The sequence below is a fragment of the Pan paniscus genome, chromosome 18 (genome assembly GCF_029289425.2).
Source record: "Pan paniscus chromosome 18, NHGRI_mPanPan1-v2.0_pri, whole genome shotgun sequence".
NCBI classification, from domain to species: Eukaryota; Metazoa; Chordata; class Mammalia; order Primates; family Hominidae; genus Pan; species Pan paniscus.
In genome coordinates, this window is record NC_073267.2 from 15,387,803 (window position 1) to 15,415,005 (window position 27,203).

General features: G+C 45.9%; 1 protein-coding gene across 8 annotated transcripts in view; it reads right to left on the reverse strand.

Annotated features, from left to right (window-relative positions):
- The window catches only part of PDXDC1 (pyridoxal dependent decarboxylase domain containing 1), a 66,876-nt gene extending 60,087 nt beyond the window's left edge, over positions 1 to 6,789 (reverse strand). For 4 of the 8 annotated variants that reach the window (XR_008621313.2, XM_055099374.2, XM_055099371.2 and 1 more), the window contains exon 1: positions 5,841 to 6,789. Coding sequence is in view for 6 of the 8 variants with exons in the window: in XM_055099374.2 (XP_054955349.1) it covers positions 5,841 to 5,861 (21 nt within the window). In the remaining 2 variants the exon portion in view is untranslated. The remainder of the gene's footprint in view (positions 1 to 5,840) is intronic. The other 4 variants (XM_055099378.2, XM_055099376.2, XM_055099380.2 and 1 more) reach the window with 2 other exon arrangements.
- Between the last annotated feature and the right edge of the window lie 20,414 nt (positions 6,790 to 27,203).

Here is a 27,203-nt window from a genome sequence, read left to right on the forward strand (position 1 = left end):
ATGCTTTTTATCCCTTTCTATACAAGGATTTGTCCAAAAAAAAGTATACTCCCTTACCAGAATGCGACCTCCTGCAGGGGCCACATCTTACTCACCTTGTGTCTCTGTCAGCACTCAGCACTGGGCTTTGACCACAGCTCACCTTCGATTAATAAAAATTATAAATCAAGGCTGGGTGCAGTGGCTTACACCTGTAATCCCAGCACTTTGGGAGGCCAAGGTGGGCAGATTACTTGAGGTCAGGAGTTGGAGACCAGCCTGGCCAACATGGCGAAACCCCGTCTCTATTAACAATACAAAAATTGGCCGGGCGCAGTGGCTCACGCCTGTAATCCCAGAACTTTGGGAGGCTGAGGTGGAGGTCAAGAGATCGAGACCATCCTGGCTAACACTTGGTGAAACCACATCTCTACTAAAAATACAAAAAATTAGCTGGGTGTGGTGGTGGGCGCCTGTAGTCCCAGCTGAGGCAGAAGAATGGCGTGAACCTGGGAGGTGGAGCTTGCAGTGAGCCGAGACTGTGCCACTGCACTCCAGCCTAGGCCACAGGGCGAGACTCCATCTCAAAAAAATAAAAAATAAAAAAAACAAAAATTAGCCGGGCGTGGCACAAAAATAATCCCAACTACTAGGGAAGCTGAGGCAGGAGAATTGCTTGAACCCAGGGGGCAGAGGTTGCAGTGGGGCAGAGGTCGCATAGAGCTGAGATCGCACCACTGCACTCCAGCCTGGGTGACAGAGCAAGATTCCGTCTCAAAAAAAAAAAAATTATAAATCAAAACAGGTTTCTGCTTTAGGTGACAACAGATGAAATCAAGCTCAACCAACTTCTACCTATAACTCATATAATCCTAGATATAGTGGAGCAAAGACGGAAATGGGACCATCAATAGTTCTGCCACTGACTTCCCCTGCAATCTTGAATAAATCAAGAATGAACAAAGCCATAAATATCTAGGATCAGGAACTTTGTACTATGGCCGAGTCCCATCAGTTTTCCCTGACAGCCAGTATTAGATAATCATTTACAGCCATAGCCACCATGCATCTGTATGCAAAACCCTCACATTATAACATTGGAATTGGCTTTATATGAAAGCTACAATTACAGCCTCTCATCTCCTCTCATTCTATATAAAAGAGTGGGATCTACAAAGCCATACACGGAAACTGGTCATTTCAACCTTGCCTAACAGGGGTTCTTTTCTCATGCTTTTTAAGGAAGGAGCAAGAATAGAAATTCTCAGAGTCCTTATCAGTAAGTAATGATCAGGAATGTTCCACTGATGCTGCTATAAACCTCTAGCATAACAGCAAGGTGACAAAGAATTTTCTAAAATCAGTCCCAAATAGCAGGAAAGAAACACTTAGCTCAGGATGAGTTCAAGAACCAAAAATGGGCTGAGTTGTGCTGCTTTAGGTCAGAAACAGGGTCAAAGTTGCCTCTTTCAGAGATGAGAATTAGATATAACAAGTAATTGGCTGGGCACAGTAGCTCATGCCTGTAACCCCAGCACTTTGGGAGGCCGAGGCGGGTGGATCACTTGAGGTCAGGAGCTTGAGACCAGCCTGGTCAATATGGTGAAATCCCATCCCTACTAAAAATACAAACATTAGCCAGGTGTGGTGGTGGGTGCCTGTAATCTCAGCTACTTGAGAGGCTGAGGCAGGAGAATCGCTTGAACCCGGAAAGCAGAGGTTGCAGTGAGCCGAGACTGTGCCACTGCACTCTAGCCTGGGCGACAGAGGGAGACTCCATCTCAAAAAAAAAACACGAATTGCCAGCTCTTAGCACTGTCCAGTGGAACCTTCTTTGCGATGGAAATGTTCCACATCTGTGCTGCCCAGTGTAGCAGACATCAGCCACATGTGGCTGCTGAGCACTTGAAATGTGGCTAGCATGACTGAGGAAATGAATTTTAAATTGTGTTTAATTTTAATCTCAACGTAAACTGCCAAATATGGCTAGTGGTGACCAAACCGGAACTGTAGCTCTAGATTCCCTAAATTAGGGACTTTCAATGACAGGCAATTCCCTCTACCCCTTGGGGGACAACTGCCCCCATCTTGAGACATTTCTTATTGTTACAACTGGGGGTAGGGAGTGCGACTAGCATCTACTGAGCAGAGGTCAGGGACACTGCTAAGCATGCTGCCATGCACAGGCCAGCCCCCATAACAGCAAATTATCTGACCCAAAATATCACTAGTGCTAACGCTGAGAAACTGCTTTAAGTTTGCTCAAGGACAGAATTAAAGTAAATGCAAACAAACTGCAGTATACCTTGCCTAAACATAATACCCAGGAAGAATGAGATCTTTTAACCAACAGAAAAAGGTCTGGGCTATTCTACAAGTTTAGAGTAGCAGATTTTGGCCTGGCACGGTAGCTCACGCTTATAATTTGGGAGGCTAAGGCAAGAGGATGGCTTCAGCCCAGGAGGTTGGGACCAGCCTGGGCAATATAGTGAGACCTTGTCTCGAGAACAAAAAAATTGTTTTAATTAGCTCAGTGTGGGGGTGAGTGCCTGTAGTCCCAGCTACTCAGGAGGCTGAGGCGCGAGGATCACTTGAGCCCTGGAGACGGACGTTGCAGTGAGCCGAGATTGTACCACGGCTCTCCAGCCTGGGTGACAGAGAGAGATCCTGTCTCAAAAATAATAATAATATAACAGGTTTTTACTGGAAGGTGTGTTTAATAACTTAAAATCTTCATCATTATAGTGATTACTTCCTGTGGCATTTTCCTTATTGAATATTAACATAAGTACACACGGTGAGACTCTGCTACAGGGCCTTGTTCCTTATGCCTTGGACATACAGTGGGGGGCAGGGGCAAAGCCCCTACTCCTACTCTCCAAAGTTTGAATTTCCTTTGCCTCCTCAACTAACCCATCTGATTTATTGGGACATCACTGATCTCAGATACAAGAAAACTGATACTGTTGTGGAAGAAAAGCAAATCGTGACGACAAAATGGCTCTGTTATCACAGGTCTGCACGTTTACATAACAGAAAAAGCAAGGGACAGAATTATATTTGGACCAAATCCAAATCACTGAGTGATTCTACTAAATGATGATCGCATACTACATTTTGTTTTTGTTTTTTCACATACATTTTAAAGTAAGAGATTATTATTTTAAATTTTAGAGGGTGAGCATCAAATAACATTGTGGTTTCTGTAATCAGTATAAATTACGCAACAATCAGTTTAAATGGGATCATTTACAACTGCTCACATAGCTCTTGAGTTTATATTAACAATGTAGAATTTAACGCAGGATAGTCTATTCCTCAAAGAAACAGGAATAATGAACACAATTAAATGTTTCACTTTGACCCAGACTATTTTTCAGAACATAAAGTCATCAACATTCATATTACAGCAATGCTTTTTCTTTTCTGCCCAATTAGCACCAATATAAATCGTTCATTCCATCTAAGGCCCTGTATTACTTCAGGGAATATAAATCTAAGTCCCGGCCAGGTGCAGTGGCTTATGCCTGTAATCCCAGCACTGTGGGAGGCTGAGGCTGAAGGATCACAAGGTCAGGCGTTTGAGACCATCCTGACCAACATGGTGAAACCCCATCTCTACTGGGAATACAAAAATTAGTCGGGTGTGGTGTCACATGCCTGTAGTCACAGCTGCTCGGGAGGCTGAGGCAGGAGAATCACTTGAATCCGGGAGGCGGAGGTTGCAGGGATCCGAGATCGCCTCACTGCACTTCAGCCTGGGCAAGAGACCGAGACTCCCTCTCAAAAAAAAAAAAAAAAAAAAAAAAAAGTAAGTCCCATAGTTCTGAAAAACTTACACTCAGAATTTTCACATTGACCTAAGGCAGAAACCTCCAGCCCTCATGTTCTGAATTCTTAAAAGATCACTACAATTTTTGTGAATGCTCCAATATTAAACACACTGGAATTTCAGTCCCTCTTGCGATCCTCATTGAGAGAGTTTAAGATCTTTTATCATCAATTAACACTTAGGGAGCAACTACTGTAACCTACTGATCAAATGCCAGAAAAATAATATTTAAAGCAGGATTCTGACCCACCCTGCAGATTTTCCTATAAAGGCTAATTATTCCTGGAGGAAAGATCACCCCAGTTCTTCAGGATTCCAATTACAATCACATGAAGCCCACCCACCTTCTTAGGAAATTGATAACACCACTTTGCATCATTTTGTACTCAACTGCTGGTGTTATAAACATGATCTTGACCAGGATTTCTCAGCCTCTAACACTGCTGACATTTTGGGCCAGAGAATTCTCCAGCGTGGGGGGCTGTCCTGTGCAACGTAGGATGTTTAGAGGCGTCCCTGGCCTCTACCCACTAGGTACCGGCAGCACCTCCCTGCCCCCATTGTGACAATCAAAACTATGTCCAGAAATAGCCAAATGTCCCCTGGGGAAATAAATTGCACCCTGCTTTAAGAACCACTCATCTGGACAAACTCAAAGTACCAAAAGGTAGACACCCTGCTAATCAGACGACCGGAAAGACTTTATTCCCAGCCAGGAAAACACGTAACATTCACCCCAGAGATGGCACAAGAAAACCATATTATCTTTTTCTTGTCTTCCACCCAATTTATGCTAAGCAACCCAGGAGTAGGCTATACCACTGTGAGCACATGAAGACATCTGGCCCAACCTTTACAATTATTGCCTTCAACTCTCCAGTGACAAGTGAACAAAATCTACAGCAGCTGCTGCCTTGAAAAAAGACAAAATATATTATTCCTACCAGCTCAAAATTAAAATGTAGCCGTCTTAAAACACGAGCATTGCTCCTGAATGTCACATGCATGAAAAACCGGGTATGCACTGGATTGGACAAGCAGACTCCCAAGCTGGAACAGAGAGAAGGGCTTTGAGGGAGGGCAGAATGTCAGGTACCGAAAGCAGGAATCCGTGAAGAAACCCAAACTGGTTTCCATTTACAAGCCCTAACACTGGGACAATGAGAATCCGTTTCACATGGTAGAGCAGTCAGCCAGGTACACCACGCTGCCGTTCCCCCAAGGGGAAACCAGAGGTAGGCTCTGTTACCAGTGGATTTCGAGTTGACTCGGGGATCCCTCCTCGCCACTGGAATGGGGGAGCCAGGAAGTTGTGGAGCAGCTGCGATCCCCGAAACTCAATTCGCAATCTACGCAACACCCACCCCTTTCTGGAACTCAGAGGTTCTCGCCCGGTGATCGCAGGCTCAGCATCAGAATCACCTGCGTGGGGCGGAGTGGGAGGGGGGCGGTGGCGGTTAAACACGCAGTTCCCGGTCCCGCCCCCAGAGGTTCTGACCCCGGGACTGAACCTCCGCATTTTACCAAAGGCCCCAGGTGATTCCCACTCAGGCTGAAGTTGGAAAACCACTGCTTTAGCAATTTTCATTCCTAACTCGGAGACCAAGAAAAACCTACAGGTTTGCAGCTGGCTCTGAAATAACTGCGGCTTCTTTCCGGGGGCATCTGGGGCCGCCAACGGAGAGCTCCCGGTCCTCCGAAAGGGCCAGCCGAGCTCAGGCCGGCCACTCGCGGAACCTCGGCAGGGCCCAAGGTCGGCCCCGCGGTCCCAGTCCTGGGCTCCGGGCCCCTCGCGGCCCCCACGGAACCCCGCCCAGCCTCTTCGGCCCACGGGGACCCAAGAGACACCCGGCCCCGTGACGCGCCCGGGCCCCAGCCGCCCTCCCGGCGAGGCCTCCTCAGGCGGGGCCTGTCAGCCCGCGTCCCCCTGTCCGGGTCACAATGGCAGCTCGCGACTGGGAAACAGTTGCCTCGGAAGCGGGAGCCCCGGGCCGCAGCACCGTCCCCATCGCCCCCTCCCGGCACAGACCTTCTCCAGGGACGCGTCCATGGCTGAGGCGGCCGGTGGTGGCCCGGCGGTCCTGGGCTCTACTTCCTCCTCCCGCGCCCCGTAGCTCTTTCCACGCTGGCAGCGCTGACGTCCCCCGCGCCCGCGGCCGGCGGGGCGGAGAAGAGGAGGAGCTGCCAGGCGGCGCCGCCGGCTGGCGAACCTGACGGTTGAGGGGCGGCGGGGCGGGTCCCGGTAGCGGTGGGCGGAGCCCTCTGGGATTCCGTACCTGGGCACCACCCCAGCCCTCCCTAACGTGCGCAGGTGAAGAGGGGAGGATGCCCGGTGGATTGTTCACCAAACTTTTTCCAGCAGCCTGTTGCAATCATCAAGGTAGAAGCATAAAATCACAAAGTACTATTCATGGAGTGAAAGGCTGGAAATACTAGTGACGCACCTCACTTCCGGGCCCAGGCTTCCAAGTCTCCCGCCTCACCTCCCGCCGGCATCCCTCGAGAATGGAACAGGCCATTCGCCAAGGAGGCGGCGAGCGAGTGGGCAACCTTGCGCATGCGCAGGACTCGCAGCGTCCTCGGCGCCAGGGGACTTGGGGGTTTTGGGGTTGGGGGCTGCTTAGTGAACGCTGTTCATATAAGGCACTGATCTAAGCTGAGGTGTTGTCTCAGACCTTACCGCCGAATTCTAGACGGAAAAAATTGTTGAAACAACCGGTCCAGCCTCTTTCATGTCACAATTATGACTTGTCAGGTAATGGGTAGTAGTAATAATGATAATATTAATACATCAGCTGCTGTTCTTCCATTTTCCTATTTCAGCAGCTCTAGGAGATCATTATCCCCATTTCGCAGTGCCGATCTAGGTAGGATTCAGACCCAAGCCCCATGAGTCCACATACTGCTTCCACTCCTACTTTACTTTAAATGTTTTAAAAAGTTAATTTTTTATTAATTTTTTAATCTTGTTAACCGATGAACTGAAGAGAAAAAAAAATCTCATTTTAATAGAGAAGGTGGGGGTGTCTCACTATGTTACCCAAGCTGGCTTCAAACTCCTGGCCTCAGGCGATCTTCCCGTCTCAGCTTCCCCAAGTGCTGGGATTACAGGCGTGAGCTACCACGCCCGACCACTTTTGCAATTTTACTGCAATGTGTTTCGAACGAATGGGGAGGGCGTACATTTGCTTAGTAGATTCCTCCCACCTTAATGTGGGAAACTGATATAGACTACCACAGTGGCAATCAATGGAACACTTCACCTCTGCGATGACGCTACAACCACAATCTTACTCCTTTGCTCTCCTGTTTTATACTCTTCGTCCCGAAATCTGTGTAAACAGGGTCACATTTTCAGCGCAGTAACTCCATGTTTTGAGCTATCTACGTTGTATTTGGTAAATTGCCTGGTTATGTTAATAAAATTATTTTCTACCAAAAAACCCTTGTGTGCTGGTTTAGACTGTACTGTGGGGATTATTCTGACTCTCTAAAGAGCTTTCCAAACAGAAGGAAAGATAGATTTATGTCTTTCAAGAATTGAAGATTGAATGTACCCCTGCTTGAGCAAAACAAGTCATTTTCCAACGTGTTATGAAATTTTTCAAACGTAGAAAAGTTTAAACAGTTGTACAGTGAACAACCATATACCCACTACCTAGATTCTACAGTTAATTTTCCCTATATTTGCTTTAATCACATATGCATCCATATATCCATCCATCGATATATGTTAGTACATTTCACCTCTGAGCACCTCAGCATGGGTATCATTCAAAACTAGTAAATTTTACTAAAGTCACCTCCAAGTTTCTGTGGATTACATTACAAAGTATAATAGATTCTACAAAACAAGTACTAGAGAGAAAAGTTAACTTTACTGTTTTAAAAGTAGACTTTGAAAACCCAACATGAAAAAGTGGAAATAACCGTATTATTTATTATATTTAGCCAAACATTTATTGACTGCCATCTTGGACAGTTGTGCTGGAAATAGTATGTAAAAGAATAAGAGGCTGGTTCAAGACCAGCCTGGTGGTTCAAGACCAGCCTGGCCAACAGAGTGAAACTCCGTCTCTACTAAAAATACAAAAAATTAGCTGGGCATGGTGGCAAACACCTGTAATCCCAGCTACCTGGGAGGCTGAGGCAGGGCAATCACTTGAACCCCGGGGGCCAAGGTTGCAGTGAGCCGAGATTGTGCCACTGCGCTCCAGCCTGGGCAATAAGACGAGACTCCATCTCAAAAAACAATAAAAATACAAATAAGAGGCTGGGCCGGGCGCGGTGGCTCACGCCTGTAATCCCAGCACTTTGGGAGGCCGAGGCGGGCGGATCACGAGGTCAGGAGATCGAGACCATCCTGGCTAACACGGTGAAACCCCGTTTCTACCAAAAATACAAAAAGAAATTAGCCGGGCATGGTGGCGGGCGCCTGTAGTCCCAGCTATTCTGGAGGCTGAGGCAGGAGAATGGCGTGAACCCGGGAGGCGGAGCTTGCAGTGAGCAGAGATCGCACCACTGCACTGCAGCCTGGGCGACAAAGCGAGACTCTGTCTCAAAAACAAAATATAATAAAAAATTTAAAAATTTAAAAAAGGCTGGGCGCGGTGGCTCATGCCTGTAATCCCAGCACTTTGAGAGGCCGAGGTGGGCGGATCACCTGAGGTCAGGAGTTGGAGAACAGCGTGGCCAACATGGTGAAACCCTCGTCTGTACTAAAAATAGAAAAATTAGTGGGTGTGGTGGTGTGCGCCTGTAATCCCAGCTACTCGGGAGGCTGAGGCAGCAGAATCGCTTCAACCTGGGAGGCGGAGGTTGCAGTGAGCCAAGATTGCACCACTGCATTCCAGCCTGGATGACAAGAGCAAGACTCCGTCTCCACACACACACACACACACACACACACACACACACACACACAAAACAAAGACAAGCTCTCTGCCCTGAAGAAAAACACTATTTTGGGTAGAAGTTTTTACTTTGGGATGCAGATGGAGGTCTCTGAAACTATACTCAACATTTTGTGTGTGAGTGAGTGCATTTTTCTGGGGAAAACATCCATTGTCTTCATTATATACTCAAGTCTGTGATTCCCCCATCCCCGAAAAAAAAAAAAAAAGTTGAAACCATTTGGCTTGTGGATGCACAGATAGGAAAACTGATACATTATAATGCAACATTCTATGGACTAGTGAAGAGAGATAAGCAGAATATTGTACAATTTGGAGCATGAAGCCATCAATTGTGGGGAGGTTTAATCTCTACTGACATATGGCTTTATGTGCTGCTAACAGACCTGTCTTTTTCTTTCTTTTTCTTTTTCCAGACGAGTCTCACTCTGTTGTCCAGGCTGAAGTGTAACGGCGCAGTCTCGGCTCACTGCAACCTCTGCCTCCCCGGTTCAAGTGATTCTGCTGCCTCAGCCTCCCCGAGTAGCTTCGACTAGAGGCGTGCGCCATTGCACACACTGTATTTTTAGTAGAGACAGGGTCTTACCATGTTGGCCAGGCTGGTCTCAAACTCCCAACCTCAAGTGATCCTCCTGCCTCGGCCTCCCAAAGTGTTTGGATTACAGGCCTGAGCCACCGAGCCTGGCTGCAAACACTTCTCTTTTTTCCTTTTTTTTGAGATGGAGTCTCGTTCCGTCGCCAGGCTGGAGTGCAGTGGCACCATCTCTGCTCACTGCAAGCTCCGCCTCCTGGGTTCAAGCAATTCTCCTGCCTCAGCCTCCTGAGTAGCTGGGATTACAGGTGCGTGCCACCAAGCCTGGCTAATTTTTGTATTTTTAGTAGAGACGGGGTTTCACTAGTTGGACAGGCTAGTCTCCAACTCCTGACCTCAGGTGGTCCACCCACCTCGGCCTCCCAAAGTGCTGGGATTACAGGCGTGAGACACCAGGCCCAGCCTCAACTGTAGACTTTTAACTCAAAGGTACAAAAATTGGATTATGTCTGGGCCAGGTTTTTCCCTTGTCGATAGTATAGCACATTGGTTAGAGTTCGGACTGTGGCTACAAGTAGAACTGGATTCTTTTTTTTTTTTTTTTTTAAAGCTGTCTAAGTGAAAACTACTTGGGCAAGTTACTTAACCTCTTGGTATATTAGTTTCCTCATCTGTAAAATTCTGGTTATGCTTGCCTTTTAGTGTTTGTTAAACATTCTTATGCTCAAAAAACAAGCAAATAAAAACTCCTTATCTTCATCCACATCCCCTTCTGGTTACACCTAATGGTCTCAGTTTTCTCATCACACAAGCACCACCAACTCATCTGAATCTAGCTTCGGCCTTGTTCCCTCCACCCAAACCAGTGTCACTAAAACCATCTCAGTCCATCACACCTGACCTCTCAGCAGCCCTAGAACCAGATCAGATGATCACTTTCTTCTTGAAACTGACTTTCCATGCTTCCCACAATATCAAATTCTCCGGATCGTCACCTTCCCTTTCTGCCTATTCCTTCTCAATGTCTTTTGGAGTTTCCTCCTCCTCCACCCAATGTTTAATTGTTGGATTTCCTCAGCACTCAGCTGGCAAGTCTTTTTTTTTTTTTTTTTTTTTTGAGACAGAGTCTCGCTCTGTTGCCCATGCTGGAGGGCAGTGGCGTATCTTGACTCACTGCAACCTCCACCTCCCAGGTTCAAGCAATTTTCCTGCCTCAGACTCCTGAGTAGCTGGGATTATAGGCACGTGCCACCATGCCCAGCTAATTTTTTATTTTTAGTAGAAACGGGGTTTCATCATATTGGTCAGGCTGGTCTGAAACTCCTGACCTTAGGTGATCTACCCACCTCAGCCTCCCAAAGTGCTGGGATTACAGGCGTGAGCCACTGTGCCCAGCCTGGAAAGTCCTTTTGATTTCTTCTTCTACATAATTTCATCCTCCATTATTTCAATTAACATCTATATCAAACTGAGAGTACTTCATCAGTGGGTTGTGATATCAACCATTGGGTCATGAGTAGCAATTTTTTAAAAAATGAAATAGGATGCAAAACATCAGAGCATATCACGTGGATTAAGGATAATTGGGCAGTAACCCAAATGTCCATCAACAGACAAACAGGTAAACAACTTGTGGCCTATCCCTACAATGGAATGGAGTACTGTACTGCAAGTAAAGGGAGTACATTATTGATCCATGGGACACCACAGATTAGGAGTTGGCAGACTTTTTCTGTAAAGGGCCTGGTTGTAAATATTTCAGGCTTTGCAAGCTGTAGTTTAGGTTCTTGCGATCTCGGTCTCAAGTATTTGATTCTGTAGCATGGAAACAGCCACAGACGGTATGTAAACAAGTGAGCGTTGCTGTGTTCCAATAAAGCTTTATTTATAGACATTGAATTTTGGATTTCATTTAATTTACATGTGTCACAAAATATTCTTCTTTGAGTTTTTTTTCAATCACTTAAAAATATAAAGTCATGCTGAGCTCTTAGGCCTTTGCATAATCAGGTACTGGGCCAGATTTGGCCCACAGGCCCTAGTTTGCTGGTCCCTGTCATAGATGAATCTTAAAAACATTATGCTGAGTGAAAGAAGCCAGATACATGGCCTGGAGCCTGTAATCCCAGTACTTTGGGAGGCCGAGGTGTGAGGTTTGCTTGAGCCCAGGAATTTGAGGCCAGCCTAGGCAACATATAGAGACCCAGTCTCTACCAAAAAAAAAAAAAAAATTAGCTGGGAATGGAGGATTTCTCAAGCCTGGGAGGTTGAGGCTGCAGTGAGCTGTGATTGCACCACTGCACTCTAGCCTGGGTGACACAGCAAGAACCTGTCTCCAAGGAAATAAAAAAGCCAGATACAAGTGAATACCTATTTCATATGTATACTGTATATATGCTCTATGGTTTCATTTATATGGAATTCTAGAAAATGCAAACTATAATGACAGAAAGCCTGGGGCTGAGATGGAGGGGGAATTGACTGCCAAGGGGTGCTGGGGAATTTTTGGAAATGACAGAAGAGCTCTGTATTTTAATCATGGTGGTTACACAGGTATATACATTTGTCAAAACCTGTTGAACTGTACATGTAATATGGGTGAATTTTATTATATTATGTAAAACATATGAAAATCTATTATGTAAAACATACTTCAACAAAGTTGATTAAAAAATATCAGCGCATTGGTTGGTTATTTTACTATTGGGTAAAAAAATTCTTTTCTTTTTTTTTTTGAGACCGAGTCTCACTCTGTTGCCCAGGCTGGAGTGCAGTGGTGTGATCTCAGCTCACTGCAATGTCTGCCTCCCAGGTTCAAGTGATTCTTATGCCTCAGCCTCCCAAGTAGCTGGGACTACAGGTGTGAGCCACCATGCCCAACTAATTTTTGTATTTTTAGTAGAGACAGGGTTTCACCATATTGGCCAGACTGGTCTCGAGCTCCTGACCTCAAATGATCCAACTCAGCCTCCCAGAGTGCTGGGATTACAGGTGTGAGCCACCATGCCTAGCCAAAAATTTCTTAAAAAAAAAAGAAAAAAATCAGAGCATCTTCTATGGTAGTAAGGGTACTCATTGCTTCTGAAACTTCTGCCTCAGTTGTACACATTTATAGCTGTGCCTTGATTGCACTGAACTCCTCTTCTACCCTAAACCACGGATTCTCACACTCCACATCCTATAAAAGCTCCCCATGATCCACCCAGCTGTTCACGCCAGGAACCAGGGTGTCTTCCTCTCTCTCACACTTTCCCTTCCCTAACCCCTTCCAATCAGTGTTGCCACTTCCACCTCCTAAATATCTCTCAAAGCTGTCTGCATCTCTATTTCCGTTGCTACCGCCTTGACTACTGCCATATCTAAGCAGTCTGTGTAGCCAAACCATTCTCAATACAGAAACCAGAGTCATCTGTTTAATGTAGAAATCAGATCATCTGCTTACAAACCTTCAGCTGTCCATGGAATAAAGCGAGCATCCTTCACTTGGCCCATGAGTATATAATATGGCCCCTGCCTACCTCTTTGGTCTCTGGCTGTCATTATTCCCTTGATTGTTCTCTTGGTCTTTTTGTTGTTGTTGTTGTTTCTTTTTGTTTTTGTTTTGAGACAGGGTCTCACTTGGTTACCCAGGCTGGAGTGCAGTGATGTGAACACAGCTCACTGCAACCTCCACTTCCCAGGCTCAAGTGATCCTCCCACCTCAGCCTCCCGAGTAGCTGGGACCACAGGTGTACACCATCATGCCTGGCTAATTTTTTTGTATTTTTGTGGGTTTCACCATGTTGCCTAGGCTGGTCTCCAACTCCTGAGCGCAAATGATCCACCTGTCTCGGCCTCCCAAAGTGCTGGGATTACAGGCGTGAGCCACAGAGCCCCCCTTGGTCTTTCTGTACAGCAAGATCTTTCCTGACAAGCTGTTTTCTTCGATGAGACTGTTCTTTTTTTCCCTTCCCTTTTGTCTTGTGTAACTTCTAATCCCTTTGGTAGAAGTATAAGTATCATTTTCTCAGGGAAATCTCATGAGGGCTTATAGGCACCTGTCTTTCTCCTTTATGTACTTGGCACAATCACGATTAATTAGTTGCTTAATGTCTACCTCCCTTGATAGATTATCAATGCCATATCCACAGGGACAGAATCTGTCTTTAATATTATTGTGTCCCCAAGTGACTGCAAATAGGCTCTCAAAAAATAGTCATAGAATTAATGAGTAATGAATCCACATACTGGCACAGTGTGTATATTTTATTTCCAAAACATTTCCATTGTTTTCAATCTGGTTTTAATGAGCATCATACTTTATTTTATTTATTTATTTTTTGAGACAGAGTCTTGTTCTGTCACCCAGGCTGGAGTGCAGTGGCTTGATTTCAGCTCACTGCAACCTCTGCCTCCTGGGTTTGAGCAATTCTCCTGCCTCAGCGTCCTGAGTAGCTGGGATTACAGGTGCCCACCACCATGCCTGGCTAATTTTTGGAGTTTTATTAGAGACCAGGTTTGACCATGTTGGCCAGCCTGGTCTCGATCTTGTGACCTCAGGTGATCTGCCCGCCTCAGCCTCTGAAAGCTCTGGGATTACAGGTGTGAGCCACCATGCCTGGCCGAGAATCATATTTTAAAGACACTACATGGAGGTAGAGGCATTTACCTCCCAAGTCTAGCTAATCCAGTGCCTAGGATGCAGTGGGAGTTCCATAAATAATTACTAAATGCGTGAATTCAACAAATATTTTCTGAAGGTGCATTATATACCACACAGTATTTTAGAAATTGGAGATACAATAATCATTAAAAGAGATTAAGTCTTTGCCTTTTGCGGATTTTTTTTTTTTAACTTGAGGTAGGTAGGTCTCACTTTGTCCCTCAGGCTGGAATGCAGTGGCATGATCCTGGCTCACTGCAGCCTCAACCTCCTGGGTTCAAGTGATCCTTCTACCTCAGCCTCCCAAACTGCTGGGACTACAGGCATGCACCACCACGCCCAGCTAATTTTTTAATTTTTGAAGAGGTGGGATCTCCCTATGTTTCTCTGGCTGGTCTTTGAGCACCTGGGTTCAAGTGATCCTCCTGCCCTGGCCTCCCAAAGTGCTGGGATTACAGGCATGAGCCATTGTGTCTGGCTATTTTTGGGGATCTTATATCCTATTGTAACAGAGAGATAAGTAGCTATATAATGTATGTTAATTACTTGTAAATACCATAAGAAAAATAAAGCAAAATAAAAGAGAGTAAATTATGCATGAATCCATCCCTTGGCTGTCAATTTGAAATCTCTGCTCTGAAACATCGAAAATGTTTTAGAAAATGTTTGTTCAGTGATAACTAGCTAGATATAGAAGAAAGCAACACCAGCCACTACCATCAATGATTTGTTGATTTATTATTAATTTTCAAGACCTTGAGGAAAGTATTCCCATTGACAATTTTTCTGGTACTCAAAGGACCTTTTTGTTTTTGTTTTTGTTTTTGTTTTTTTGAGCTAGGCTCTCACTCCTGTCTCTCACGCTGGAATGCAGTGGTGTTTCAGCTCACTGCAGCCTCTGCCTCATGGGCTCAAGCCATCCTCCCACCTCAGCCTCCACAGTGGCTAGGACACAACCACCCCTGGCTAATTTTTGTATTTTTGGTAGAGATGGGATTTCACCATGTTGTCCAGGCTGGTCTCAAACTCCTGAGCTCAAGCATCCGTTCACCTTGGCCGCCCAAAGTGCTGGGATTACAGGCATAAGCCACCACACCTGGCTGAAAATAAGATTTTTTATTAGCATTTTAAACTATAATTGATGTTTAATTTGTTTCAGATTTATTTACATTTCATGAAAGTGAACAGGCTTCTCTAAAACTGTGTGCCCAGAAGGCAAATGGGCGAAGACATTAACAGACAATATAAAAAGGAAAAACATGCAAATAGTCAACATGACAAAAAGTTCAACATTACTAGTAACCAAAAAAATGCAGAAATGGATCAAATAGCATTTTTGCCTATAATTAGCAAAGTTTTTTAAAAAAATAATAACATCCGGCTGGGCATGGTGGCTCACACCTGTACTCCCAGCACATTGGGAAGCCGAGGCAGGCGGATCACGTGAGGTCAGGAGTTCGAGACCAGCCTGACCAACATAGTGAAACCCCATCTCTACTAAAAATACAAAAATTGGCCGGGTGTGGTGACGCATGCCTTGTAGTCCCAGCTACTCAGGAGGCTGAAGCAGGAGAATTGCTTGAAACCGGGAGGCGGAGGTTGCAGTGAGTGGAGATCATGCCAATGAACTCCAGCCTGGGCGACAGAGCGAGACTTTGTCTCAAAAAATAAAATAAAATAACATCCCGTGTTAGTGTAGACGGAAATAAGTATTCTCGGCCGGGCCCGGTGACTCACGCCTGTAATCCCAGCACTATGGGAGGCACAGGCGGGTCGATCACCTGAGGTTGGAAGTTTGAGACCAGCCTGAGCAACATGGAGAAACTCCTGTCTCTACTAAAAGTACAAAATTAGCCAGGCGTGGTGGTGCATGCCTGTAATCCCAGCTACTTGGGAGGCTGAGGCAGGAGAATCGCTTGAACCCAGGAGGCAGAGGTTGTGGTGAGCCAAGACAGTGCCATTGCACTCCAGCCTGGGCAATAAAAGCGAAACTCCGTCTCAAAAAAAATAGAAGAAAGTAAGTATTCTTATGGATTGCTGGTAGAATTTCACATTGTTATAAAACCTTTGACGTATTTCATTTGTGTTGAACTGAATGGAACTGGGCATTCAGTAACAAAAACACTTAAAATATACCTAGGTTTTGTACTTAAAATTCTACTCCCAAAGTGTAAACTAAATACATAAATATGTTAGAGGTTTAACTATAAGACCGTCCACAGTAGCGCTGCTTATAATGAAACAAAATTGAAAACAAACTATATATACAACAAAATAACAGGGAATTGGCTAAATAGTGGTACTTCCATAAAACTGGTTAAGACACAAGCTGTAAAAAACAAAAGTGCCAGGTGCGGTGGCTCTCACCTGTAATCCTAGCACTTTGGGATGCCGATGTGGGAGGATCACTTAAGGTCAGAAGTTTGAGACCAGCCTGGCTGACATGGTGAAACCCCGTCTCTAATAAAAGTACAAAAAAATTAGCCGGACATGGTGGTGGACACCTGGAATCCCAGCTACTTGGGAGGCTGAGGCAGGAGAATCACTGGAACCTGGGAGGCAGAGGTTGCAGTGAGCTGACATCACGCCACTGCTCTCTAGCCTGGGAGACAGAGTGAGACTCCTTCTCAAAAAAAAAAAAAAAAAAGTGATGCAGGTACACAATTGTTAATATGGGAAGATGACACTGTTAACTCAAAAGGGCTGGTAAGAACACAGCATGTGTAATATGAACCTAATTTATTTTTTTAAATGAAAAACTACATGCATAGAAAAGACTATAAAAATTTCATAAAAAATGAAAAGATAGGTTAACACTAGAGATGTTAATTTTGTTTTTTTTTTTTTTTGGAGATGGAGTCTGTCTGTGTTGCCCAGGCTGGAGTGCAGTGGTACAATTTCGGCTCATTGCAGCCTACACCTCCCAGGCACAAAGGATTCTCCTGCCTCAGCCTCCCAAATAGCTGGGATTACAGGCGCCCACCATCACTCCTGGCTAATTTTGTATTTTTAGTAGAGATGGGGTTGTGCCATGTTGGCCAGGCTGGTCTCGAACTCCTGGCCTCAGGTGATCCACCTTGGCCTCGCAAAGTGCTGAGATTACAGGTGTGAGCCACCGCGCCCAGCCAAGATGTTAATTTTCTTAATTACACTTTTTTGTTTTTCATACTTGTAGAATTATTTTTTAATTCTACAATTATGAATTTAATTTAATGGGCACAATGCCAGGAGCCCATGGTCCCAGCTACTCAGGAGATCGAGGTGGGAGGATCACTTGAACCCAAGAGTTTGAGGCCAGCCTGGGCAACACAGCAAGATCCCATCTCTAAAAAAAGAAAATAAAAAACATCAAAACAGTCGGTTTTTGATCTATTGCCTTCCAGCTCCAAATCCATCCTTTTTGCCTTCTGGGTAAAAATGGATCTGGGCCCTTTAAATAGCTTTCCTTTGCCAGGAGGCACAATGTTATTTTAAGTTTTGTCAGTACAGGGCGCTGGAGAGACACTGCAGGAGGAAAGGGTTTTGCTTATTGGTCCCTGCTGATGGCTTCTCCAGTGCCCAGCTCCTATACCACTCATTGGCAGGCAGCTTCCCCTGGCACTCCCCTCTGGTTGTCTTGCAGCAGAGTACCTTCAGTGAGACACCTTGCCATGAAAAGTTTACCCTGAGGGTAGATTTCCAGCAAGTTCCACCAACCAGCAGGGCATCACGTCAACTGTCTTCTTTGCTATTCAGTGACCCAGGGCTGTACCCTCTCTACCTGGTCAAGATCTCAGCCCTCCAGGGGTGATTGTTTCCATAAGTGTCATATCTCAGTCCTAGGGGTAGTAGCTGTTCCTTGTATCTACTACTTGCATACTTTTTGTTTTTTTTGAGACAGGGTCTCACTCTGTTGCCCAGACTGGAGTGCAGTGGTACAATCTCGGCTGACTGCAACCTCTGCCTCTCTGGCTCAAGCAATCCTCCCACCTTAGCCTCCCGAGTAGCTGGGACTACGGACATGAGCCCCCATGCCTAGCTAATTAAAAAAAAATTTTTTTTTTTTTAGAAATGGAGTCTTGCTGTATTACCCAGGCTGGTCTCCAAATCCTGAGCTCAAGCTAATCACCTGACTCAGCCTCCCAAAGAGCTGGGATTACAGACATGAGCCCCCCACATCTGCCTGTATACTCTTCAGAGTTCCCTTCTTACTACTCAAACCCTCATTATTCTAGTCTCCTATTAACAATTCTTCATACAGTCCATCCTCATTATTCATGGGTTCCATATTTATAAATGTGTCTACCTTTCCAAAATGTATTTGGACCCCAAATCAATACCTCTGGTGCTTTTGCTATTATCTGAAGACATGTACATGCAGAGAGCAGCAAAATATTTAAGTCACATGATGCACCCATTCCCAGCTGAGGTCCAACAAGGTGACACTCTGCCTTCTTTTTTTTTTTTTTTTTTTTTTTTTAAGACAGAGTCTTGCTCTGTCGCCCAGACTGGAGTGCAGTGGCATGATCTTGGTTCACTGCAACCTCCACCTCTGAGGTTCAAGCAATTCTCCTGCCTCAACGAGTAGCTGGGGCCACACACATGTGCCACCATGCCCGGCTAATTTCTGTATTTTTATTTATTTTTATTTATTTATTGAGACAGAGTCTTGCTCTGTCTTCAGAATGGAGTGCAGTGGCGCAATCTCAGCTCAGTGCAACCTCTGCCTTCCAGGTTCAAGCGATTCTCCTGCCTCAGCCTCCTGAGTAGCTGGGACTACAGGCGGGTGCCACCATGCCTGGCTAATTTTTGTATTTTTAGTAGAGATGGGGTTTCACCATGTCGGCCAGGATGGTCTCGATCTCTTGACCTCTTGATCCACCCGCCTTGGTCTCCCAAAGTGCTGGGATTACACGCATGAGCCACCATGCCCGGCCAATTTCTGTATTTTTAGTAGAGACAGGGCTTCACCATGTTGGCCAGGCTGGTCTTGAACTCCTGGCCTCAAGTGATCCTCCTGCCTCAGTCTCCCAAAATGCTAGGGTTACAAGCATGAGCCACCGCACCTGGCCACACTCTGCCTTCTTGTCTCAGCTTTCAGACTGCAAACAAGTGTCCTCTTTGCAGTGTATTCAGTGTCACATCTTTCACAGTTCTGTGCTTTTTGTGATTTTGCTGCTTAAAATGGCCCCCAGCCAGGTGCGGTGGCTCTCACCTGTATTCCCAGCACTTTGGAAAGCCAAGGCTGGTGGATCACCTGAGGTCAGGAGCTGGAGACCAGCCTGGCCAACATAGTGAAACCCTGTCTCTACTAAAAATTAAAAAAATTAGCCGGGCATGGTGGCGCATACCTGGAATCCCAGCTACTCCAGAGATTGAGGCAGGAGAATCGGTTGAATCTTGGAGGTGGAGGTTGTAGTGAGCCGAGATCACGCCACTGCACTCCAGACTGGGGAATACAGCGAGACTTCATCTCAACATCAACAACAACAGAAGGCCCCTAAGTGTCCTCCTGAAGTGCTATCCAGTGTCTCTGAGTGCAAGAAGGCTGTGAAGTACCTAATGGAGAAGGTACATTTGTTAGATAAGCTTTGTTCAGGCATGAGTTACAATGCTGTTGGGCGTGAGTTCAATGTCAATGAATCAACAATATGTATTAGATAAGGCGTCCTTTAACACACACACATAAAAGAAGATTATGTATTGATTCCTTTATTAAAATGTTGCGACCAGAGGCTTGGAGACACCCAATCCTGCATTTTCTTTAGAGCAAATGATTCAATATTCACCAATTCAGTGTCCTTGGTGACTTTTTTGAACGTAACTATCTTGAATAATGAGGATCAACTATATTGAACTTTCCCTCTTCTAGCTGGGTGCAGTGGCTCCTGCCTGTAATCCCAGCACTTTGGGAGGCTGAGGAGGGCGGATTGCTTGAGTCCAGGAGTTTAAGACTAGTCTGGGCAACATGGCGAAACCCTGTCTACAAAAAACACAAAAATTAGCTGGGCGTGTAGTCCCAGCTACTTTGGAGGCGGAGGTGGGAGAATCACTTGAGCCTGGGAAGCAGAGGTCGCAGTGAGCCAAGATCGTGCCACTCCACTCCAGCCTGGGCAATGGAGTGAGACTCTGTCTCAAAAAAAAAAAAGAAAAAGAAAAATTGTATGGAAAATTTGCAGAAAGCGTAGCAGCAAGAGAGCACATCCCCAAGGTGGTCCGGGCGCAGCTTGATTTTATACATTTTAGGGAAGGATGAAACATTAGTCAAATACATTTAAAGATTTACATTGGTTTGGTCTGGGTTATAGATAGATTAAAAATTTTCTGGGCTGGGCGCGGTGGCTCATGCCGGTAATCCCAGCACTTTGGGAGGCCGAGGCAGGTGGATCACAAGGTCAGGAGATCGAGACCATCCTGGCTAACACGGTGAAACCTCATCTCTACTAAAGATACAAAATATTAGTGGTGTGTGGTGGCGGGCGCCTGTAGTCCCAGCTACTCAGGAGGCTGAGGCAGGAGAATGGCGTGAACCCAGGAGGCAGAGCATGCAGCATGCAGTGAGCCAAGATCGCACCACTGCACTCCAGCCTGGGCGACAGAGCGAGGTTCCGTCTCAAAAAACAAAAAAAACAAAAAAAAAAGAAAAAAAAGAAAAAAAATTTCTGATGGGCAATTGGTTGAAAGAGTTATTATTAATAGAAAGGGATATCTGGGTTACAATAAGGGGTTGCAGAGACTAAAGTTTTATCTCATAGATGAAGCATTCAGGTAGCAGGCTTCAGAGTAAATAGACTGTAAATTTCAGAGTGAATAGATTGTAAATGTTTCTTTTCTTTTTTTTCTCTTTTTTTGAGATGTAGTCTCACGCTGTCGCCCAGGCTGGAATGCAGTGACACGATCTCAGATCACCGCAATCTCCACCTCCCGGGCTCAAGCAGTTCTCATGCTCAGCCTCCCAAGTAGCTGGGATTACAGGCACTTGCCACCACGCCTGGCTAATTTTTTGTATTTTTAGTAGAGATGGGGTTTCACCATGTTGGCCAGGCTGGTATCAAACTCCTGGCCTCAAGTAATCTCCCCCCGTCAGCCTCCCAAAGTGCTGGGATTGTGCCACTGCACTCCAGCCTGGGTGACAGAGCGAGACTCCAACTCAAAAAAAAAAAGGATAGAAAAGAAAATCAGGAAGGAGGGAAGATTACACATCATTTCCTTGCCAGCCTCTCTCCATTCTCATTTCAGGTGACAAAGAGGAAGGCAGTTGCTTTAGTTTCCTGCTCTGTGTCTGCACATATGAACAAGTCTCAGAGGCAGATGTTGAAGAAACTTCAGTGCTACATTTTTTGAGGGGTTGGCCTTACTGGTTGATTCATCTGCTTCATTGCAAAACAGTCCTTTTGGTCTTAAACATGTTGCGCGTTGGCCGGGCATGGTGGCTCACGCCTGTAATCCCAGCACTTTGAGAGGCCGAGGCAGGCAGATCTCCTGAGGTCAGGAGTTCTAGACCAGCCTGGCCAACATGGCGAAACCCCATCTCTACTAAAAATACGAAAAAATTTAGCCGGGCGTGGTGGCGCATGCCTGTAATCCCAGCTACTCAGGAGGCTGAGGCAAGAGAATCGCTTGAACCCGGGAGGCAAAGGTTGCAGCAAGCTGAGATCGTGCCACTGCACTCCAGCCTGGGTGACAGAGTGGGACTCCGTCTCAAATTAATTAATTAATTAATTAATTGTGCATCGTAGTCTTTTGTTTGTCAGTAGAAATTTCAGGATTCGCAAGAGAAGTTACATTTTAGACATGGTAGCCCCCTTGGTGGTTCTTATGAAACTGGGATTCATTTAAATGAAATAATAATAGCTACAATAAGCTTCACTGTAGTCATCTTAATATATTTTTAATGTGATCCTTAGTTGTAAATTGAAGCTCAGTTCCCACATCAGTACTTATTCCCTGCTGAAAGAGCGCCGAACAAAACCCTTTTTTCATTCGAACACAGCCCTATGTTCTCCATTCATCTCCCACTGTTTGGGGACATTAACGGGACATGAACGCACTGCCTAATTATTGCTGGAGGGCTCTGAGTCACAGCTTCCACGGATGATGAAGCATCAACGTAATGAAGTAATTTATCTTAGAGCATCTCTTCTTGTTTGAAGACCATGGGAGGCCTTTAGCATTTGCTTGAGTAATAGATTGTCTTTAGTTCCTGATTTTTTTTTCTATTGCTTCTAAGAAGAGACAAGTATACAGTAATGCATTGGAAATCATCGAAGCCTTCTAAGTCTTCATTTTTCCTTCTTTCAGTTCCCATTAAGTAAATCCATTGAGCTGCTCCACAAAGAACACCATGGATATTAGAGGATATTTGCCTCTAGAGATTGCTACCAATCCCTTGCCTCTCTGGGTTCCTAGGAGAACTGACTTGTGCAGAAGGTGCCCAGTAAATGTCAGTTTCATCCCTTTGGCTTTGCCAGATTTAGCAAAATAATTTTTTTCTTTACTTTTTTTAATTTTTTAATTTTTTTTTTTTTTTTTCCGAGATGGAGTTTCGCTCTTGTTGCCCAGGCTGGAGTGATCCTCCTGCCTTGGACTCCAGAGTAGCTGGGACTACAGGTGTGCACCACCATGCCCAGGTAATTAAAACAATTTTTTTTTTTTTTTTGTAGAGATGGAGGTTGTATCAGTCCGTTCTTGCATTGCTATAAAGAACTCCCTGAGACTGGGTAATTTATAAAGAAAAGAGGTTTAATTGACTCACAGTTCCACAGGCTGTGCAGGAGGCATGGCTGGGAGGCCTCAGGAAACTTTGAATCATGGCGGAAGGCAAAGGGGAAGCACGCACATCTTACATAGCTGGAGCAGGAGGAAGGGAGAGAAGGGGGAAGCGCTACATGCTTTTAAACCAACCAGATCTCATAAGAACTCACTCACTATCACGAGAACAGCAAGGAGGCACTCTCCCCCCATGATCCAATCACCTCCCACCAGGTCCCTCCCCTAACACTGGGGATTATAATTCGGCATGAGATTTGGCCAAGGACCCAAATCCAAACCATAGCAGGGGGTCTCACTATTTTGCCCAGACTGGTTTTGAACTCTTGGCCTGACAAGCGATCCTCCCGCCTCAGCTTACCAAAGTGGTGTGATTACAGATATGAGCCACCACATCAAGCTAACATAGGGATCGGCACTCTAGCCTGGGCGACAGAGGAGACTACATCTCAAAACAATTAATTAATTAATTAAAATAAGTAACCCCATACTTTCTGCCTCTGTGGCTTTGCCTGTTCTGGGTATTTCGTGTGGATGGACCCATGCATCTGGTGGTCTGGGCTCACTTCAAACGCTCAGCCCCCATGTCGGCCCATAGCCTCCGGATTGGATGGTGCGAGCTGGGTGTGCGCGGGGTGCTCAATCCCTCCGGAGCATCTGGAGTGGCCACGTGCAGGTGCGGGCGGCGGCGGCGGCGGCGGCGGCGGCTCAGGGGGCAGCTGGAGGCCCGGGAAGCCCGGACGTGGTGTAGGGAGCTGCCGACCATGCCGGCTTCTGATCGCGGGCTCCCAAATTCAAGACAGCCCTGGTGACATAGCAAGAGCCTGTCTCCATAAAAAATTAAAAATCAGCCAGGCATGGTGGTGCATGCCTGTGGTCCCAGCTACTCGTGAGGCTGAGGCGGGAGGATCACTTCAGCCTCGGGGTTTGAGGCTGCAGTGAGCTATGACTGTACCACTGCGTTCCAGCCTAGGTGACAGAGTAAGACTTTGTCTAAAAAAAGAGAGAGAAAGGGAGATGGGAAGATTTATGCTGCTGACTTTGAGGATGTTGGATGGGGAGCCAAGGAGTGCAGGGAGCATCTAGAAGCTTGGAAGAGGCAAGAAAATGAACTCTCCTTTAGGACCTCCAGGAGGAATGCAGTCCTGCAGACCCATTTTAGACTCGACCCCCCAAATTCTAAGACAAGAAATTTGTGTTCTTTTAAGCCATTAAATTCGTGGTAATTTGTTACCTCAGCCATGGAAAAATGATACAAGGGGGATATAAGTAAAAAGCAAAGAAGGAGATGTTTTGGTGAGCTGGAAGCCTGCCCAGCTGGGAGAAATCTAACAGAAGTTTACTCCGGACCAGTAACAAGGATAAGGAGCCGGAGAAGGCTATAAATCAATAAACGGGCAGATAAAAAGGGTCAGAGAACATAGAAATGGGCAGATTTCCAAGAACTGAAGAGAATGGATATATTAGTTTGCTGGGGCTGCCATAACAAAATAGCGCACACAGCGTGGCTTAGACAACAGAAATTTATTTGCTCACACTTCTGGAGGCAAGAAGTCCAAGACCAGGGTGCCTGCTGGGTTGGTTTCGCACGGCTGCCTTCTTGCTGTGTCTTCACATGGTCTTTCCTTGGTGTGAAAACATCCCTGGTGCCTTGTTTTATTTATTTATTTTTTAAATAAAAAAAAAAAGAGAGAGAGTGACAGGGTCTCACTATGTTGCCCAGGCTGGTTTTGAACTCCTGAGCTCAGGCAATCCTCCTGCCTTGGCCTCCTAAAGGGCTGGGATTACAGGCATGAGCCACCATGCCCGGCCCCTGGTGCCTGTTTGTGTGTCCAAATTTTATTTTATTTTATTTTATTTTTAAAGACGGAATCTTGCTCTGTCACCCAGGCTGTAGTGCAGTGGCTTGATCTCCTCTCACTGCAACCTCCCTCTCCCAGGTTCAAGCGATTCTCCTGCCTCAGCCTCCCAAGTAGTTGGGATTACAGACATGTGCCACCACACCCAGCTAATTTTTAGTAGAGATGGGGTTTCACCATGTTGGCCAGCCTGGTCTCAAGTGATCTTCGTACCTCAAGTGATCCTCCTACTTTAGCCTCCTAAAGTGCTGGGATTACAGGTGTGAGCCACCAAGCATGCCCCCAAATTTCCTCTTCTTATAAGGACACCAGACAGATTGGATTAGACCCCATCCTAAAGGTCTCACTTTAACTTAATTGCCATTTTAAAGGCCTTATCTTCAAACACAGTCGCCTTCTGAGGTACTGGAAATTAGGGCTCCGACATATGAATTTTGGAGGGCATCATTTAGCCCATAACAACTGGGTTGATAAATTGAGGGACAGCCTACAGAATAGCCGGTTAGTGATCTCACTTGGAGACTAAGGCCATTTGACAGTTCAACACAGTGTGAAGCAATCCGGGATTGGAGGCCAGACTGGGAACAAAGAACCTGAGGGTGACGATCGGTGATCATTTGAATAAGATCTGTAGATTAGGTACGTGTATGATTTCCGTGCTTATTTCCTTGTTTTGATCATTGTACTATGGTCACGTAAGATATCAATATTTCAGGAAGCTTGGGTGAAGAGTATGTGGTAACTCTTTGTACTATTTTTGCAACTTCGTTCAAAGTCTGTAGTTATTTCCAAGTTAAAAGCTAAAAATCAAGGCCAGGCATGGTGGCTCATGGCTATAATCCCAGCACTTTGGGAGGCTGAGGCCGGCGGATCACCTGAGGACAAGAGTTGGAGACGAGCCTGGCCCACATGGCGAAACCCCGTCTCTACTAAAAATACCAAAATGATCCAGGCATGGTGGCGCATACCTTTATTCCCAGCTACTGGAGAGGCTGAGCCAGGAGAATCGCTTGAACTTGGGAGGGAGAAGTTGCAGTGAGCCAAGATCGCACCACTGTACTCCAGAGCCTGGGCAACAGGAGTCTGTCTCAAAAAAAAAAAAAAAGAAGAAAAAAGAGAAGTTAAAATCAGGGCCAGGTGCGGTGGATCATGCCAGTAATCCCAGCACTTTGGGAGGCCAAGGTGTGTGGATCACAAGGTCAGGAGATCGAGACCATCTTGGCTAACATGATGAAACCCCGTCTCTACTAAAAATACCAAAAAAAAAAAAGAAAGAAAGAAAAATTAGCTGGACATGGTGGCGGGTGCCTGTAGTCCCAGCTACTCGGGAGGCTGAGGCAGGAAGTTACGTTGAGCCCAGGCATTTGAGGTTGCAGTGAGCTATGATTGTGCCACTGCACTCCAGCCTGGGAAACAGGGTAAGACCCTATCTCAAAAAAAAAAAAAAAAAGAAAAAGAAAAAGGTGAAGAGAAAAAGAAGCAAGGAGAAAATGAGTTCTATGAGGTGCGAGACTCTGTATTGTCTGTTGCTTGGGTTCCCACTGACACCCCACTTTTGGGACAGTGCCTGGAAGCTGGGAGCTCAGCATATGTTTTGGGAGGTGATGATCATTGAGGCGCAAACCGAAGAGGAGAAGGCACACTGGGCCTCATCTCACATTCATAAAAGCCATCACATTGTAACTTTTGACATTCTCTCTAGAGGAAGTCACACAATCAGTACAGTGTATCACGTGTGTTGCAAATGTGAATTCTTGGCCTGTAAACAGTTCAAACACATTGCCATTTTGGTAACTGAGTTTTGCTATCCCTTCAGTATAGCAAATCTTCAGTAAAGATTTGTTTAATAGAGATGGGGTTTCACCGTGGTCTCTACTAAACCCTGTCTCTACTAAAAATACAAAAATTACCCAGGCGTGGTGGCACATGCCTGTAGTCCCAGGTACTCAAGAGGCTGAGGCAGGGGAATCACTTGAACCTGGGAGGTGGAGGTTGCAGTGACCCAAAATCACGCACTCTAGCCTGGGGTCTCGCTTTTGCCCAGGTTAGAGTGCAGTGGCACAATCACAGTGGCTCACTGCAGCCTCAAACTCCTGGGCTGAAGGGAATCCTCCCACCTCAGCCTCCCAAGTAGCTAGGACTATAGGCATGTGCCATCATGGCGAGTTAATTTTTTGTGTGTTTTTATTGTCTCGAGACAGAGTCTTGCTCTGTTGCTCAGGCTGGACTGCAATGGCGTGATCTTGGCTCACCGCAACCTCCACCTCCTGGGTTCAAGCGATTCTCCTGCCTCAGCCTCCCGAGTAGCTGGGATTAGAGGTGCGTGCCACCATGCCTGGCTAATTTTGTATTTTCAGTAGAGACAGGGTTTCGCCATGTTGGTCAGGCTGCTCTCGAACTCCTGACCTTGTGATCCACCTCCCTCGGCCTCTCAAAGTGTTGGGATTACAGGCATGAGCCACTGAGCCTGGCCTGGTGAGCTAATTTTTAAATTTGTTATAGAGACAAGAGTCTCTCTTATGTTGCCCAGGCTGGTCTCGACCCCCTGGCCTCAAGTGATCCTCCCACCTCAGCCTCCCAAAGTGCTGGGATTACAGATGGGTGTCACCGCACCTGGCCACTGAGGAGGATTTCATTATAAACCTGCCCTGAAGGGAGGGAATCCAATTTTACGAGAGGGTGTAGCCTGGTGAGGCCT